Source organism: Neofelis nebulosa, chromosome 7 (genome assembly GCF_028018385.1).
Source record: "Neofelis nebulosa isolate mNeoNeb1 chromosome 7, mNeoNeb1.pri, whole genome shotgun sequence".
NCBI lineage: Eukaryota > Metazoa > Chordata > Mammalia > Carnivora > Felidae > Neofelis > Neofelis nebulosa.
Window position 1 is genome coordinate 59,189,147 of NC_080788.1, and position 18,727 is coordinate 59,207,873.

Sequence of the window (18,727 nt, forward strand, 5' to 3'; positions counted from 1 at the left end):
CACAGAATCGGAAACAGGCTCCAGGCTCCGAGCCATCAGCCCAGAGCCTGACGCGGGGCTCGAACTCACGGACCGCGAGATCGTGACCTGGCTGAAGTCGGACGCTTAACCGACTGCGCCACCCAGGCGCCCCAGACCAGATTTTCTTTAAATAGGAAACGGAGAATCAGAAAGCAGGCCCTTACCTATGCAAGGAGATACAGAGCTTTCTCCGTCCCGCATTCTTCCCTGTGTGGGCTAAATTGCATACATAACTCAAATCAATAGTCGTGAACTCAGTTCTTTAAGTAGTAATAATAGTAGTTAACCCTTACATTGGGCTTAACAGTGAGCACTGTTTTGATCCCTTTAAAACCTTACCTAGGTAAAACCTTTACCTAGAATGCAGGTTCCATTATCCCCATTTTATAGACAAGGATGCCAAAAACACAGGAAGTTAAGGAATTTGCCCAAGATCACCCAGGGGTAAGTGGCAGAGCCCCAGTCAGAACCTGGCCTACTGTCCAGTACCACCCACCACTGCACTGCACTGCCTCTCAGAAAGAAACCAGGCTAGGGTAAAATTGTTATTGTCCAGGTCAAGAAGCAGTTTATTGGGGCTTCGTTTTGTTTTATGTCAAGTTTGGAAAATATGGGAGAAGAGAGAGGAGTGGAGACTGGAAAGAAGACCAGGAGGTTCTGAGCTCAGATAACTGTAAAGGAGAAGAAAGTAGATTAGCTCTGGGAACATACAAATACCCATATCCATGTTTAATACATCTATATCTAGATAGATAGATAGATAGATAGATAGATAGATAGATGTGTGTGTGTGTGTGCGTGTACTTTATTGAGGAGAAATTCACATACCATAAAATTATTTTAAAGTGAAAAATAAGTGATATTTAGGGCGTTCACAATATGGTGAATATTGACAACATTTCCACCATCCCAAAGTAAAACTTACATTCTTTGAATAGTCATTCCCTATTCCTCCCTTCCCCCAGTCCTTGGTAACCACCAATCTGTATTCTGTCTCTATGGATTTATCTATTCTGAATATTTCATATAAATGAAATCATACAAAATAGAATCACACAATAATAAGACTTGTGTCTGGCTTCTTTGAATTAGCATAACGTTTTCTAGGTTACATCATGTAGCATATATATCAGTACTTCATGCTTTTTTGTGGCTGAATAAAATTCTATTGTATGTATATAACACCATTTGTTTATCCATTCAGCAATTGATGGACATTTGGATTGTTTCCACATTTTGACTATTATGAATAGTGCTGCTATGAACGTGCCTGCACATGTACTTGTTTGAATACCTGTTTTCAGTTCTTTTGGGCATATACCTAAGAGTGGAATTGGGGGGCCATGGGATAATTCTATGTTTAACTTTTTAAGGAACCCCTGCATCCTTCTGAAACTCATTCTTAAGGCTATAGTATTATTCATATTATAAATAATATTAGATATATGAAATATATTAAACATTTTAAATCAGAGTATATCAGACTTGGCAATGTTGATATTAAGATCAGAGAATTCTTTGTTGTGGGGACTGACTTGTGCATTTGAGGATGTTTAGCAACAATTCTGGCCTTTACCCAGTAGATGTCAGTAGCATTCCCCCAGTTGTGGCAACTAATAAGGTCTCAAGATTTCACCAAATGTCCTCTGCGTGGCAAAATTTCCCCCTCTTACCACTGAAACCCATTGTTTTAAAGGATTCTCTGTATACGTGAAGCAAATTTGTCACTAAAACAGAACACTCAAAGTAAAGGCCTTTAAGAAATGGATGTTCCTTGCAAGTTTGCATACAGGAGATATTTTTTGTTTACTGTGTAATAATGTTAAGGAGTTTGCAGGTTTACATACAAATGTGTGACAACCAGAAAATTGTATCATTAAATATTCATGTAACTTTCATATGTACCGTTTGTACCATAAACTCAGCTCATCCACAGAACTCTAAGAAATATAGCTTTTTATCTCAGTATGTTATATACCAAACCACATTTACAGCACACTGTGTCACATAATTTTTAAGTTCTAGGCAATTACCATTTTGCTTTCTGATTCTCTATTGGACTTTTTTTTTGTTTTAGATCCCACATATAAATGATATCATGCAGTATTTGTCTTTGTCTAACTTATTTCACGTAGCATAATTGTTTATCCATGTTGTTGCAAATACCAGGATTTTCTTATTTTGTAAGGAAGAATAATATTCCATTGTGTATATATACCACATTTTCTTTATCCATTCATCAGTCAGTGGACATATATGTTATTTGCATACCATGGCTACCGTGAATAATGCTGCAATGAACATGTGAGTACAGATAGTGATTTCATTTCCTTTTATTTTTTTTTTATTTTATTTTTTTTAAATTTTTTTTAATGTTTTTTATTTATTTTTGGGACAGACAGAGACAGAGCATGAACGGGGGAGGGGCAGAGAGAGAGGGAGACACAGAATCGGAAACAGGCTCCAGGCTCCGAGCCATCAGCCCAGAGCCCGACGCGGGGCTCGAACTCACGGACCGCGAGATCGTGACCTGGCTGAAGTCGGACGCTTAACCGACTGCGCCACCCAGGCGCCCCTCATTTCCTTTTAGATGTACACCCAGAAGTGGGATTGCTGGATCATATGATAATTGTATTTTTAATTTCTTCAGCAACCTCCATACTCTTTTCCATAGAGGCTGTACCATTTTACATTACCATCAATAGGGTATGAGGGTTTCCTTTTCTCCACATCCTTGCCAGCATTTGTTACCTTTTGTCTTTTTGATAATAGCCATCCCAGCAGGTATAAGGTGATATCTCATTGTGGTTTTGAGTTTAATTTTCCTGCTAATTAGTGATGTTGAGCACCTTTTCATGTACCTGTTGGTATGTCTTCTTTAGAAAAAATGTCTATTCCTCTGCCCATTTTTTAATTGGATTATGGTTTTTTTGCTTTTGAGTTGTATTGCTTGCAAATATTTTCTCCCATGCTGTAGGTTGACTTTTCATTTTGTTGATAGTTCTCCTTTGTTATGCAGAAGCTTTTTAATTTTATGTGGTCCCACTTACTTATTTTTCCTTTTGTTTTTGGTGCTTTTGGCATCATATCAAAAAAATCGTTGCCAAGATCAATGTCAAGGAGCTTAACCCACTATGTTTTTTTCTGAGAATTTTAAGGTTTCAGGTCTCATGTTCAATTCTTTAATCCATTTTGAGTTGATTTTTGTCTATGATGTAAGATAGGAATTCAGTTTCATTCTTTTGCATGTGGATATACAGTTTTTCTGGCACCATTTATTGAAGAGACCATCCTTTCCCCATTGTATGTTCTTCGCTCCTTTATCAAAAATGAATTGACCATACATGCATGGGTTTATATTTCTGGGCTGTCTATTCTGTTCCATTAATCTATGTGTTTGTTTTTATGAGAATCACTATAGTGATTACTATAGATTTGTAATATAGTTTGAAATCAGGAAGTGTGGTGCCTCCAGCTTTGTTTTTTCTCAAGATTGTGTTGGCTAGTTAGGATCTTTTGTGGTTCCACATGAATTTTAGGATTTTTTCTCCATGAAAAAGAAATGCCAGTGGAATTTTGATAGGGATTTCATTAATTTGTAGATCACTTTGGGTGGTATGGACATTTTAACAATATTAATGCTGCTAATCCATGAACACAGAGCATCGTTCCATTTATGTCTTCTTTAATTTCTTTCATCAGTGTTTTATAGTTCTTAGTGTAATGATCTTTCATCTCCTTGGTTAAATTTTTTCCTAAGTATTTTATTATTGATGCCTTTGTAAATGGGATTTTTTTTATTTTTGTAAATGGGATTTTACAATCCCATTTCTTTTTCCGATAGTTCATTATTAGTGTATAGAAAAACAACTGATTTTTATATATTGATTTTATATCCTGAACTTACTAAATTCATTCATTAGGTCTTAACAGTTTTTTGGTGGAGTCTTTAGGGTTTTCTATACATAAGATCATGTCATTTCTACAAACACAACTGATTTTTATATATTGATTTTATGTCCTTAACTTACTAAATTCATTCATTAGCTCTTAACAGTTTTTTGGTGGAGTCTTTAGGGTTTTCTATACATAAGATCATGTCATTTCTACAAGCAGAGACAATTTTACTTCTTTTCTGATTTAGGTGCTTTTTTTTCCCCTGCCTAATTGCTCTGGCCCTGACTTACAGTACTGTGTTGAATGAAAGTGATGAAGGGGGGAATCCTTGTCATATTCCTGATCTTAGAGGAAAAGTGTTCAGCTTTTCACTGTTGAGTATGATGTTAGTTGTTGGTTTGTCATATATGGCTTTTATTATGTTGAGGTACATTCCATTTGTCCCAATTTGTTGGGAGTTTTTATCATGAAAGGATACTGAATTTGTTCAGTGCTTTTTCTGCATCTATTGAGATGATATGATTTTTATCCTTCATTTTGTTAAACTGGTATATCACATTTATTGATTTGTGTATGTTGAACTATCCTTGCATCCCAGAAATATATCCCACTTTATGTGAATGATCCTTTTAATGTCCTGTTGAATTTGGTTTGCTAATATTTTGTTGGGAAATTTTGCATCTATATTCATCAGGAATGTTAGCCTATAACTTTCTTTTCTGGTGGTGTCCCTGTCTAGCTTCAGTATCAGGATAATGCTGGCCTCATAAAATGAGTTTGGAAGTGTTCACTCCTCTTATGTTTTTTGGAAGCATTTGAGAAGATGGATATTAAATCTTTTTTAACTGTTTGATAGAAATCACCAGTGAACCCATCTGATCCTGGGCTTTTATTTGTTGGGAGGATTTTGATTACTAATTCAATCTCCTTCCTAGTAATCAATCTTTTTAGAATTTCTGTTTCCTCCTGACTCAGTCGTGGTAGGTTGTATGTTTCTAGAAATGTGTCCACTTCTTCTAGGTTATCTAGTATGTTGGAGTATAATTGTTTGTAGCAGTTTGTTATGATCCTTAGTATTTCTGTGTTATCAGGTGTGATATCTCCTCTTTTATTTCTGATTTTGAGTCTTCCCTCTCTCTTTCTTACCTGAAATTTTGTCCATTTTGTTCATCTTTTTTTTTTAAAAACCCAGCTCTTAGTTTCACTGATCATTTCTATTATCTCTTTTGCCTCTATTTCATTTATTTCTGTTCTGATTTTGTTCTTTCCTTTGAGCTTAGTTTGTTCTTCTTTTCTAGTTCCTTGAAGTGTTAAATATGTTTATTTTGAGATCTTTCCTTTTTAATAATGTATAAACTTTAATGTATAAACTTTATTAATGTATAAAAGCTATAAACTTTCCTCTTAGAACTGCTCTTGCTCCATCTCCTAAATTTTGGTGTGCGGTGTTTCCATTTTCATTTGTCTCAATAGTTTTCTCAAATCTTCGCCCATTTTACTTAAATATAATTAACATATAACACTGTATAGATATAAGGTATGCAACATAATACTTTGATGTATGTATATATTGTGAAATGATTACCATGATTAAGTTTAGTTAACATCCATCATCTCACATAGCTACAATTTTGTTTCCTTGCTATGAGTCAAGATATTTTAATTTCTTTTTTGATTTTTTTGTTTTGACCCACTATTCAGGAGTATGTTGTTTAATCTCCACATACTGGGCAGTTTACCAGTTTTTTTCCTTGTTCCTGATTTCTAGTTTCATAGTATTGTGGTCAGAAAAAAATGCCTGATATGATTTCAATCTTCTTTAATTTATTAAGATTTGATTTGTGACCTAACATATGATCTATGAGATAATCTCCCTGTATAACTGAGAAGAACATGCATTCTGCTGCTGTTGGGTGGACTGTTCTGTAAATGTCTGTTAGGCCCATCTGGTCTAACATGTAGTTTAAATTCCCTGGTGGATTTTCTGTCTGGATCATCTATCCGTTGTTGAAAGTAGAGTACTGAAGTCCACTACTATTATTGTATTGCTATTTCTGTCTTCAGATCTGTTAGTATTGGTCTTATATCTTTAGGCGCTCTATGTTAAGTGCATAAGTATTTATGATTATTATAGCTGCTTAATGAATGGACCCTTTTATCATTATATAATGTCTCTTGTTACAGTTTTTGGCTTAAAGTCTATTTGTCTATTGTAAGTATAGCTACCTCTGCTTTCTTTCGGTTTCCATTTTCATGGAATATTTTTTCCCATCCCTTCACCTTCAGTCTGTATGTCTTTGAAGCTGAAGTGAGTCTCTTAGAGATAGCATATAGTTAGGTCTTTTTTTTCTTTTTAATCCATTCAGCTACTCTATCTCTTTTGATTAGAAAACTTAGTCCACTTACATTTAAAGTAATTATTGATAGGTATGGACTTACTATTGAAAATTTGTTGTTTTCTGGCTCTATAGTAGTTTCTTTGTTTCCTTCTTCCTCTCTTTCTCTCTTACTTTATGAATTGATGGTTTTTCTTTTTCTTTTTTTTTAAGTTTACTTATTTATTTTGAGAGAGAGACAGAGCATGCATGTGAGTGAGGCAGGGATAGAGAGAGAGAGAGGAGAGAGAGAATCCCAAGCACTGCCAAATCTTTACCTACAACCTATCTATATTCCAGTCACATAAATACAGTACCTTCTTCTCAGGGAAACCACCCTTCCTTACTTCTTCCTCTGGCCCTCCACTTCTCAGTACCCTACCAATACAGGTAAAATCTGTCACTTATGCATACTAGAGCTACTGCTGAGGATGCACCTAATAGAGAAAGGGACACAAATCTAGACTACCACATATACCAATCTCTTTTTATATACTATATTAGCATCCACATGATTATCGAGACCTTATTTCTCCCCACTCCCAGAAAATTCCTGAGTGGAGAATAGAGTACAAGAGAAGGGAGCAGGAATCCTGGTGCTCACTCAACTCCGAAAGAGGTCTCTGCAGCACACATAGGCCTTGTAGGTGCTACTGGTGAAACCTGTGTTTAGGAAGGAGACACAGTCAGTTTCAGCTCCCTGGGGACATAGAAGATTCCTACATAAGGAAGACAGAATTACTAAGAAAAAGGTTTTACACATATTCCTTAAGGCTCTTAATTCTTGGGTGTGAATTGAGAATGTTGTTTAGATGCCTTTTCTATGCATCTTTGAGATGGACGGTTAAATCAATATTCTCAAAGAGATTTTTTTTAGGATCTAGGTAAGGGATTTCTGCCAAGAGACTAAGCTGAGGTGCCTACCTGCCACACAGGCAGCGATAAAGGATACATAGGCCCCTGTGAAGAGGGCACTGACCTCAACCTTGGAAACAAGTCACTCTTCTGGTGGAGTACCATTGATGCTATAGACAACAAAACACAATAACTTGATCTCTTCCCCACCAGGCAATCAGGTATACCCAGTGAGCACCCACCTAGAAGAATGCAGAGGAACACAGCAGATGAATACGATCCCTACCACCGACCACCAGAAGCCAGCCAATGGTACCCCAACAAGTGTGTTTTATACATTAATCCTGATGGGTCACTAACTCAGAAATTCCCTAGGTCAAGGATTTGTATATGACTTCATTGCTTCTGTGAACATTCCTAAGATGTATATGGATCAAGCAAAGCTCTTCATTGCTGCAGGCAGGCACAGATCCTTGGGTGTTCACTAGATGAGATCTGCATTCTTAAGCCAGGACCAGAATTAGATGGACTGCTTTGAGCCAGAGGGATAAGGAAGGCAACATTCACCTAAACCTCAGCCACATGATGCATTTCCCACTACTGGATGGCAGTTGCAGTCAGACAGTAACCAGGCATCAGGATTAGAATACAGCCAGTTGTTTAAGAGAAAGGAAAAGATAAACTGAAATGAAATTGTTTCACTTTTAAGTTGTTCAATCAGCTACCAAATAAATCAATGTAATGGTCCTATTCCAGAATATGAGTGCCATAAAAAATGGACACACTGAAGTGTATTTCTTTTTATACATTATTTCTAACCTGGAACTTCTAAACTCTTAGAATGCTAGTCATTCTCCCTGCTGCTACCCTCAAAGACAATTCCACTTTCCTCATATCATTTTCTGGCAATCATCACCCACATTCAGCAATATCTTCAGTAGTCTAACCGTATCTGTGCCTGCTTTACATACTTACACCTCCTACACCTGATGACCTGTAGCTTTTAATCCAACGCTTCATACCGCTTGGACTTCCTGTCTATCTGCCTTATGTGTGCACTGTTTTTATTTGTATTTTGATTCCTTGTGCAACTTCTATTTCTATGAAGGTAGCTGGTGAGTACCCTAATTTCCCAAGGGACTTTTGCTACTGAATAGAACCCCAAATATCTTTACTTATATATCCACTATGCCCATTTAATGACAAAAGAAAAATATATCATTACAATCTTCTTCATAGAAAAAAATAAAAATAAAATTGGTCTTTTGGACCTCCAGTCAAAAGGGAAAAAAGTAACAAAAATTAACATTGTAAATCCAGATGGGATCCATGCATAGCCCAGTATCATGGTTGCCTTAACTCCAAATTAACTGCTGCCTGAGAGGGCCCATTTCACATCAGCTTCTCTATCTGGTCTCAAGTTGTACTGAAGTACCAGTAGTGCCCACTGGGATCTGGTTGGTAGTTGGGAAAATGAATTAACTCATTCAACCCTCCCAGTATGATTCCTATGGAACTGAGATTAACAAATCCACAGTGTGAAAATATAATGATTTCAGCTATTGCTTAGGGAAATAAAAATAAATAAGTAAATAAACTCAGTCCCTTGTGTGCACCCATATAATCAGGATAAAATTCCAGAGTACTTAGAACCCCAACCTAGTCCACATTACCCTAAAGAATGTAGAAAGGATGCTCAGAAAATAATCAGTTCCTGAGCTGTTACAGGGATAATTACATGGAAACTACCATGGGCCTCTTTGCCCAACACTCTTCTTGTTGAAGCCTGTGAATAAGGAGAAGGCCTAGGAATGATAACGATCAAGAAGGGAAAGACAGAGGGAGAGAGAGAAAAGGAGATCAATTTATGGCAACTTAAACTTATAAATGAAGAAGGGACCTTAGACCATCAGTGTCCACCCTGGACTGCCCCGACTGTGAAGACCCAACAATTAATTACATTACAGAGAGAGGCTGGGTCAGACAGTGTGGGAAGAAGACCTCAGGGAAGCTTGGGTATTGGAGCTAAGTGTAAAGTTATGCTTGCTTTCTGGTTAGGGCTGGGACACTGGGAAGGGATCTACAGGTATGAAACAAGCTTTTGTTTAACATGTTCTTTCTGCCCACAGACTATTTGTGCTTTTCAGGATTCTCACTTACAGAAATCCACTGTTTCTCTCCCCCAATCCACTCTTCTGCAGAAAGATGTTTGTTCTTATATTGAGACAGTTGCTGATAAGCCACCAACTCATTTGTGAAGAACTTGATCTCCACCATCATACTCACAGAATAGTCTGCCCACTCTACACCCATCATGAAAACCATGGGCTTTAGTATGTAGGAGCAGTTGACCCGGGTGAAAGAAAGAGATATCCAAGGAAAAGGAGTCCTGGAGCCAAGGACTCTCTCTGGAGCCTTGACTCTGTCTCCTCCACCCTTCTCCTATCCATGTTCTCTCTTAGCTCACTAAGGGGCAGGGTATGTACAGTTCAAAGCACTACTTAACCACAACTAGAGGGATAGCCCAACAAATGTAACCTTTTATCTGGAAAGGGAGTTTCTGAATGTCTACCAATTCTCCTAGCCAGGAGAGGGCAACATTGATGTAGGACAACACGCCCATAAAAGGCAATGAGGATAGCTGCTACATTACCAAAATGGTCTATGGCATCCATGGTTCATTACTGAGAGCTTCCAGGACATTCTTCTCCTTCCTGTGGTTATTGGGCCTAAGGGAAGAATGTGGTGTCTAGAGTAGTCTCAGCCCCTCAGAGAAGAGAAATTCCATGGTTCCTGCAGTCCAGGAACACAGGAGGAGAGGCAAGACCAGCGTAAGAGGTGAAGGGGGTTTGGTGGCAATCACAGTGAAACAATATCTGACTTAATTGCCATGAAATTATACTGACATCAAGGATAGAGGATACTGGCATGTAGAAGATAGAGGCTGGTGGAAGGATTAAATAAAAGAGGAAAATCAACATGGTTAGCTAGAGGCAGAGGTAGACAAGAGGGGATATGTAATCATTTTATTACTTCTCCAAGAGACTTGAAGCCTCTGCCATCACACCACTCTTGACCCTGCACTTGACCTCACCACCCCCTCAAATTATATGCTTCATTGGACTCATGCACAGGGTGATTTTACCCCCTCCATATTCTTGAACTTGGACTCATCCAAGTTATCAGTTTGACAAGGCAAGAGCAGAAGGAGCAGCCATCATAGAGGCAGAAATCAAGCAAGGATGATGCATCAATCAGTAAGGCCAAACTTAGGAATCAGTATCTGTAGAACCCAGACTAAAGCTCAGCAGGGTGTCATCAGACTATGCCTGCCCCAAAGGATTTGGAGGATCCCAACACAATGCCCAAAATGGTGGCAAACCTTCCAGTCATCACTGCATGGATTTCAGAGGGCATCGTGTCTGCAAGACATAGCAGATGAGCAGGGGTGCCTCTGTCATTAAACAAGGAGAGCTGTGTCAGATTCAGGAGGGTGTGGCTCCCCAGCCCCAGAGTGCCCACCCCATACCCCGGGACACATCCCTCCAGTGTGAGTGCCCTTTCAGCACTCAGCTCTGCTGTCAGACCTTCCCAGTGTCTGTCTCACTCCTTCTGGGACCTACTCATATCCTGGCTGGCATTGTTCTCATGTTTTCACATGAGTTTGTCTCATCAATTTAAAATTTAAAAAGCTATAGAAAGGAAATGGTATCTTTCTTGTGTATGCTCTCAGTGTCTAAAGCCATATACTTAATGAATGACCTTATGGAGTACATATTAGCTGCTTAAAAAGTACTTATTAAATGAATTGCAAATAGATTATTAGAGCCCGGTGTTGATGAAAGAATCAAAAGAAACCATGTTTGTTGTAACACTGTGTGTCAATTATACTTCAATTTAAAAAGGTTGTGAAAATGTTGTGAAAGTATGAAGACCTAACTATATGCCTACTGCTGTACAAGATAATAGGGATATTAATATGACTAAGGCAAAGTTCCTGCTGTTAAGAGTCTAGCAGAAGAAACTAAGCTGATAATGCATAATTGCAGCAAAATGTGAAGTGCTATGGTAGAAGTGTGCAGAAGTACCCTAAGAACATTTCAGAAACAGTTAATTAGCCTAAGCTTTGGGAGACAGACCTCAATACTAACTTCATGCCAATTTGACAAGCTATCGTCCCAGGCATTGAGCTGAGCAGTCAATAGCATATACTGAGCACCTACTCCATACAGACAAATGTATCAAATAAGTATTATGGGAGAGAGCCTTCATGTTAGCCCTGACCAAGGTAAGCTATTGCCTCATTAGAGACACTGGAAAACAAGGGTCTCAGAGAGAAACCAGAATATAGGGCAAATATCCGTCATAGTCCCCAAAGAAGGAGAAAAGTTGGACCAGGACATTTCCATGCATTCCTGTGTAAAAAGATGGATCAGTGGTTAAGGATATCCAGAATAAGGGTGCCCAGATAAGTTTGAAGTATGAAGGCATGAAGTGTGAAAGCAATGAGCAGAGTTCCCTTGGAGCTTCTGAGTTTACTTTTATCAGTGATTGGCTGCCCATACAGTCCTCATATATTTGACTTACCAGAAAGCATACTTTCTCTCAATCTGTTTTCTGCTCCACTTTGTGTTCCCCAAAGAAAAGAAGATCAAAATGCCTTCGAGTGCTTACCAACCCCTCAAAGATGTTTCCTGCCACAGCCAGGGTATCTGTGACAAGTGGTACTCATGGTGATTTGCAAAAACCAGGTGACCTAAAGGGATATAAAGACCTAAAGCATTAACATTAGCAGGAATGTTAGAGAGTCTCCAGCAAAACCCCTCCTCCATTTTATTGATAAGGAAACTAAGGTCTAGAGAAGTAGAGTGACAAGCTTAAGACCACAAAGCAAGTTACAAACAGAGCCTGGACCAGAACTCAGGACTCTTGGCTTCCAGAACAAGTAGATTAAAATAAATTAATTATGAAATAGTAGTCCAGCCTATTTTCTGTCCCTGCTCTGACCCTTAGCCTACATAGGGCCTGGACCTGACGATCTGAAATCAGGTATGCTTGAAAGGGTTTGCCTCTTCACATTGGGTTTACCACTCTACATCCTACATATGAGCATTTTTCCAGAATAAGTGTCAAAAGTGTCATTTCTTTTTTTTTAAGTTTTTTTAAAATGTTTGTTTATTTTTGAGAGAGAGGGACAGATTACAAGTGGGGGAGGGGCAAAAAGAGAGGGAGACACAGAATTCGACACAGGCTCCAGGCTCCAAGCTGTCAGCCCAGAGCCCGACGTGGGGCTCAAACCCACAAACCATGAGATCATGACCTGAGCCGAAGTTGGACTCTTAATTAACTGAGCCACCCAGGTGCCCCAAAAAGTGTCATTTCTTTGCCTCTTGACAGATCACAAGATGAAAGCCCACCTCCTGAGTGGTATAGGAGATGACTCACCTTCTGTAACACCCAGGTAGTAGAGAATGGGCATCATGCATCCAAAGAAAGGGATGATTGGTAAGGTCCATAATAAGAATGACAGGGCATCTGGTGAGATGTTACACTGAATGTGTTCATGTATGCCATAAGTGAACTTCATTGCAGGCCTCTGAATTAAGCTCTTAGCATCCCAAGGATAGCTGATACAGTGTAGGTACTCAGTGGATATTTATTTATTTATTTTTTTATTTATTTATTTTTGGGACAGAGAGAGACAGAGCATGAACGGGGGAGGGGCAGAGAGAGAGAGGGAGACACAGAATCGGAAACAGGCTCCAGGCTCCGAGCCATCAGCCCAGAGCCTGACGCGGGGCTCGAACTCACGGACCGCGAGATCGTGACCTGGCTGAAGTCGGACGCTTAACCGACTGCGCCACCCAGGCGCCCCAACTCAGGGGATATTTAAACACAGGCTATTTCAGGAATACATTTAAATGTACTACAAATCTATTATCCCATCAGTACTAAGCCACAAGGGGTCTTCTGAGCCTTCCTCCCCAACCCCTATTTCATTCCAATTTCCAAATATAATAATCAATGGGCAAGAGATTGATGCTGTTTCCTTTACTAATGGGATCAAATTCTCTTCTTAGAGTCAAACTGACATATATACTGGCTCATCTCTTGGACTCACATTTTCATCCTCTACACCTCCCCCAACACTGACACTCTCATTCCTCCCCATGAAAATTGATATGAGCTGAAAAGCAATGATATTCTTCACTGACATATCAAAATTGGAGTCAGCCACAGTATAGTTCAGGAAAATTTGAAAGAAAAAAAGAAAGAGTAAACAAAAGTGAAGCCAGGAAGGACGCAAGGGAGAGGGGATTGGCCTCATGCATGATTAGGACCTACTGCCGCTACTAAGGTTGGTCTCCCTCGTGGAGGGAGGGCTATGTCCTTATGAGCTGCTCATTTAATGACATAGGACTCAGCTGTTCAGTTCCCTTTATGCATATGGTTAGTTGTACCCCAGTGTACTCTTTACTTTCCCACCAGATCTCCTACTACCATCATTATTAAGACACAGCCCAACCTGCTCATGCTTCCCCTAAATTTCCTTTCTCTAGGGTTATAAAAGAGCAGAACCCTCACATTCAGTTTCTCATACCTGAACCTGGTCTCCCAGCCATTGAAGTCATTAAATTGAGGATCATTTCTGATGACCAAAATCCCAAAGGCAAGTTGAAGACCCAGGCCCAAAGCACTGCCCTCCAGGACACCTAGGACCAATTAGAACATTATTCCAATGTGAGTCTTGAATCCTAGTTGTCCATTACCTGGTTGGGGTTTTAAACATGAGTACATGTACTCTGGAACCAACCTAAGATATTAATAGTAAATCTGGGGTGATATAGAGTAGGGAGCAGGGGGAAACAGGTTAGTAATATATAAAAGCCACATATGTCCATATTTTTTTTTTAAACTGTCTACAGGGTAGATGTCACACTTACATACATACAAATAAAAGCATCATAAATAAATACTTTAATATTATTATGTGCAATGTGGATTCTCTATTGTATTCTATTTTCTTTCTTTCCTTCTTTATTTTTGTTTGTTTGTTTGTTCTTTCTTTAACACTGGCCTAGATCCACAAATTGACATCAAGATTCACTAATGGATCAGAACCTACAGTTTGAAACTAAGTGATCCAAGGCCTCTAAGAACTTTAAAATTTCTCTTAGGAGCAAAACTGTCACAGAAGCAAATTCCAAAGATTGTTAAGAACTTAGTTCTGTGCCTTTGCAATCAATAATTAGTAACACATGGTCCTTGGCTATGTGTTGTTATACTTATCCTGCATACCCAAAACTCTGCACTGTGGAGTTTGGAGGAGGCAGAGGGTAAGGATGAACATGCAGATTCCTGCAAAGAAAAGACACAACTGCTCTGTGGGCTGTGTCTAGGGCAAGACATAGGATAGGGCCAACCAAGAGGACTCCTGCAAACACCCTGAAGAGGAAATGCCAAGACTATGTCACCAACTTAGTGAATGGATAACAAATAATTAACTTTACCTTTGAAAAATAGAAGTTCACCCCAAGGGTAAGTGAAATAATTCAACAGATCAGACACAGAGACTTATCTTGAGAATTTTCATCTGGTAGTTTTCTGGTTACCATCTCTCTACCCCGACTCTTACAGAATTAGGACACAAATCACATGACTTCTTTTTCCTCAAGTTTTGGTATCAGTAAGATGTAATACAAAGGTTTACTCTGTAAGATTGTTCTAATGAATAATCAAAATATTTTTTTAAGGGGGAAAAGTATATTTGGTTCTCCCATAGAACTCCACCAGATATCCAACCACTCCCAGGGCAAGAGCAAAGGCTAAGCCATAGATCAACTACCTTACGGTCCCTTGATGTACCAGACATGTCTGATCAATACACACACTGGTTTCCCATGTCTGAGTGTTGGACAAGGACAGAGAAGAGAGGTCACATATGAAAAGAAAACAAAAAGAGCATGTTGCTCACTAAGATGCCTCAGAAACAACAACGACAAAAGGCATCACAGGTCAACAGAGTTTCATTTCAGAGCTGTTCATGTTGTGAACTCATTGCACTTATGAATAAAATCTGGCTTCCAGGATCCATCCTCCTAATGAATGCAGTCTTTTTAGCTCTATCTCCTCAGTGCCAAATAAGTCAAGGATCCAAAATTTAGGTTGTAGTCTTGGTGTGTTTCTCCAAATTATCACTGTTGCGAACATTCTAAACACCTGTTTTCTGTGCATGCATTTGGAGAACAGGCAGAAAAGAGGAACTTGAGAGAGAGAGTCTGAAAGTTACTCTCTCCCCCTAGGCCTGTTACCAGAGGACATGTACATGCTATAGTCAGATGAGCTGTGGCTGCTACAGAATCCAGTTCAGCATACACTGAACAGGAAGTTTGCTCCTTAAACTGTAAGGAATTGTAAAAGACACCAGTGGGTGCAGGAAGTTGGGAGGACAGGAGGGGAAAAAAGCATAAAAAGTATCAGGGAAGTAAAGGGAGACACATACGACCACCAAATCAATTCAATAGCTTAACGCAGCCGCAAGCCTCTTTGTTATGATCACTTTGATGAAAAGGAGTATGGTTTTTCTCATTTCTGACACAAGCCCTGGTGATAAACAGACTGAAACTCTTCTCTGAAACATAACCCCTTCTGCCCCCTAGCAATGTTGAGACACAAGGCTACAAGAAACTGGGCTAAAGTCCAGGGCACAGAAGCTTGTTGCTATTTTGCTCCCTGAGCCTTGGGTTTGTAAGTACAGAGGTGGAGGTTGAGAGACAGCTCAGGAACTGTCCAAGGAGAAAAAGGAAAGAGAACAGAGTTCGGCACAAGTTATGGAAACTGGGATACCGAAATTTTTATCTTTCTCATTTCATCCAAAGCTTCCGGCAGGAGTTTTTAAAGGGCTTTAGACATCTTGTTAGTTTTTTACCAAAGAATCTTTTTCAGAAAGTGGTGAACCAGGATCAAGAGTAGCAAACAGGTGGGGTGCCTGGGTGGCTCAGTCGGTTAAGTGTACGACTTCGGCTCAGGTCATGATCTCGCAGTTCGTGAGTTCAAGCCCTGCATCAGGCTCTGTGCTAACGGCATGGAGCCTGGAGCCTGCTTCGAATTCTGTGTCTCCCTCTCTCTCTCTACTCTTACCCCACTCATGGTGTGTGTGTGTGTGTGTGTGTGTGTGTGTGTGTGTGTGTCTCAAAAATAAATAAATAAATAAATAAATAAATAAATAAATAAATAAAATAAACATAAAAAAAAGAGCACCAAACAGGTAAGGACAGACAAGGCCAGTGCTCTCTGGAAATCCACAAGGCAGGCTGCCAGGCAATAAGCAACATAAAAGAAAGTACAGAGTAAGGTTCAGCAAACGGGGCTCCTCGGGGGCAAATGAAGCTCTAGTCATGAATGTTGGAGATAAAGCAAGAAAAACCCTCCCACAACCTTGCTACCCAGCCCTAATTGTTAGACTGAGCTGTCATTCTCAAGGCCAGGATAGATGGCTGTTTTCTTCTTGAGGATTCCCAGGAAGAGTTCAGCTTAGTTTGAATACTACATTTTTTCACTTACCTCTAGTGAAATCTCACTCTCTTCTAATTTATCTGATATCCTCTTTCTGTCCCCTGGAGTAGATTTGGTCAGTATCTACCACTAGACTCTTCAAAAGTCATCTGTTCTCAAAACTGTATAATCCCAGTCATTTTAACCTTTCCTCTGGAATAAAACCATGTAAACAAGGCTACTAACAGGAAGTATAGCCATATAGTTCTCACCTCATGGATCCCTGACTCACCCCAAAATAAAAATTTTCTTTTCACTACTCCAGCTCTCTCTAACATTGTCATCAAAGTCCCATACATCACCGACAGTATATTTTAAACAGATGTTTTCTTTTTCAAATATTTTATATCATTTATCTTATGAATAAACCAGGAAATAAGTAACAAATACTAGGGTTCTCTTGTAAAGCCTATAAGAACCATGCCCTGCATGGTTATCAGATATAGGTAACTGAGAGAAGAAAAAATCATCTTTATCACCATGTAACTGAATCAATTCAAGAGGCTGCTTTAGGATCTCAAGAAACAAAAAAGAGACAAACCCAGATTCTCTCAAATATTTAAGTCTATCAAATAGAAAAGTTTCAAAAAATAGTTGATTCTCAGATTTTACCTATTCCTGGAAGTGCAATTCAATAAATTATGATTCACTTATAAGTAATTAAGTTTTATACATCAAATAGTTCTTTAGATCAATTTGTGAATAGAGTTGCTTTCTATCTAGTAATTGTCTTGACACAAGGTCACTTTCCTAAAACAACTGTGTCTCTTGCCCCTATGAATTCTCACCCAAACAGGCCCAGCAGGATCTTTCTGAATAAGCCAGCACGTGTTCTGCAGAAACTTCTTGCCCTGGTGAAAGGTTATAGGTCCCTCCTGATAAGAACCCAAAAATTAAGTTACAAAAGTTACTCCATCCCATTTGCATCAATTCCCAGAACTTAGATTATCTGGCCTGAGAAAGAATTTTCTGTTTCTCAATAAGGACAATTATTCAGCCAGAGGACGACAGATAATGTTGTGGCAGTGGCAAAAAAGCCAGATCAAATCTTGCCAAGGAGCAGCAGGTCAGAATAACCCTACCCTGCCTGGACTAGCAGTATTCCCAGTAATCTCTTACCACACAGGTAGACACTAGTTCCATCAGGAGAGACTCTTGGGACTTACTCCTTCCTTGCTCCTCAGGAACAAGGGATTGTTTAGCTTCCAGATTCAGTAAAGGGCCTATTCTGAAAGGCAGCTTTGACCATTCCTCCTTAAAAACTACACAAACCCATAATCCTGAGCAGTCAATCAGATGTGCACTGACAGACTAGAAGGAAAACACCGCCACCCTCAAGAATCTCTGCTGGGCAGGGCCTGAGAGAAGATGCCCAGCAAGTAGAGCTATTCAAATGTGATTTAACATTTACAGTGTGCTTTCTATATGTGGGGCTCTTTGTAGGAACTTTACAAGTAGTAAGTCCTCCCAAGAATTCTTGAGGTGATTACTGTTATCTTTTCCATTTTGCAGATGTGGAAACTAGAATACAGAAGTTAAATAACTCTCCCAAGGTCATGGAAGCTATAAGGAGCAGACAGAATGTAAACTCAGGCAGCCTGGCTTCCGAATCTGAGCCCTCAATAATCATCCCATGCTGCATCTCACCTGGCCTCCAGACTTACCCGTCTCTGCCATTCCTAAGTATCCTCAGCACACTAAAGTCATGTAAGTAAAAACTCGAATTCTCAAACTCTTGGAAATTTCAAAGAAGGTGAGCCCAGCAAGAAGGCCCCAATGGCCATTATGCTGAGTCAGAAATGCTTGGCCAGGGCTGGGTGGGGCAGTCACTAAGCTCAAATGCCCAGGGGTCTTGGTTCACAGATTTCCATGACTCTTTCTCCACTGCTGTCTCTCCCATCCGAGATGTTCCCTCTTCCTATACATAGCCCTTCTTTTCCCTCTTCCCTCCTCCTCCCCTTCCTCCTCATTTCCCTTTTGCAGGGAGTCCAACCCTGTTGGACTGAGAAGAGTATATATTATCT

General features: G+C 39.5%; 1 protein-coding gene and 1 long non-coding RNA gene across 4 annotated transcripts in view; one reads left to right on the top strand and one right to left on the bottom strand.

The window, feature by feature from the left end:
• LOC131516620 (uncharacterized) overlaps positions 1 to 18,679 on the top strand; it is a 43,660-nt gene extending 24,981 nt beyond the window's left edge. Inside the window, exon 4 of one of the 3 annotated variants that reach the window (XM_058737876.1) lies at positions 18,216 to 18,679. In XM_058737876.1, the coding sequence (XP_058593859.1) occupies positions 18,216 to 18,418 (203 nt within the window). In that variant the 3' untranslated portion in view covers positions 18,419 to 18,679. Of the gene's footprint in view, positions 1 to 7,361; positions 7,929 to 18,215 lie in introns of those variants that run through there. The other 2 variants (XM_058737878.1, XM_058737877.1) reach the window with 2 other exon arrangements.
• LOC131516625 (uncharacterized) overlaps positions 1 to 18,727 on the bottom strand; it is a 41,558-nt gene that overhangs the window by 6,286 nt on the left and 16,545 nt on the right. The window contains exons 3-4 of the long non-coding RNA XR_009264179.1: positions 13,750 to 13,861; positions 11,736 to 11,904 (exon numbers count right to left, since the gene is read on the bottom strand). This is a non-coding gene — a long non-coding RNA (uncharacterized LOC131516625). The remainder of the gene's footprint in view (positions 1 to 11,735; positions 11,905 to 13,749; positions 13,862 to 18,727) is intronic.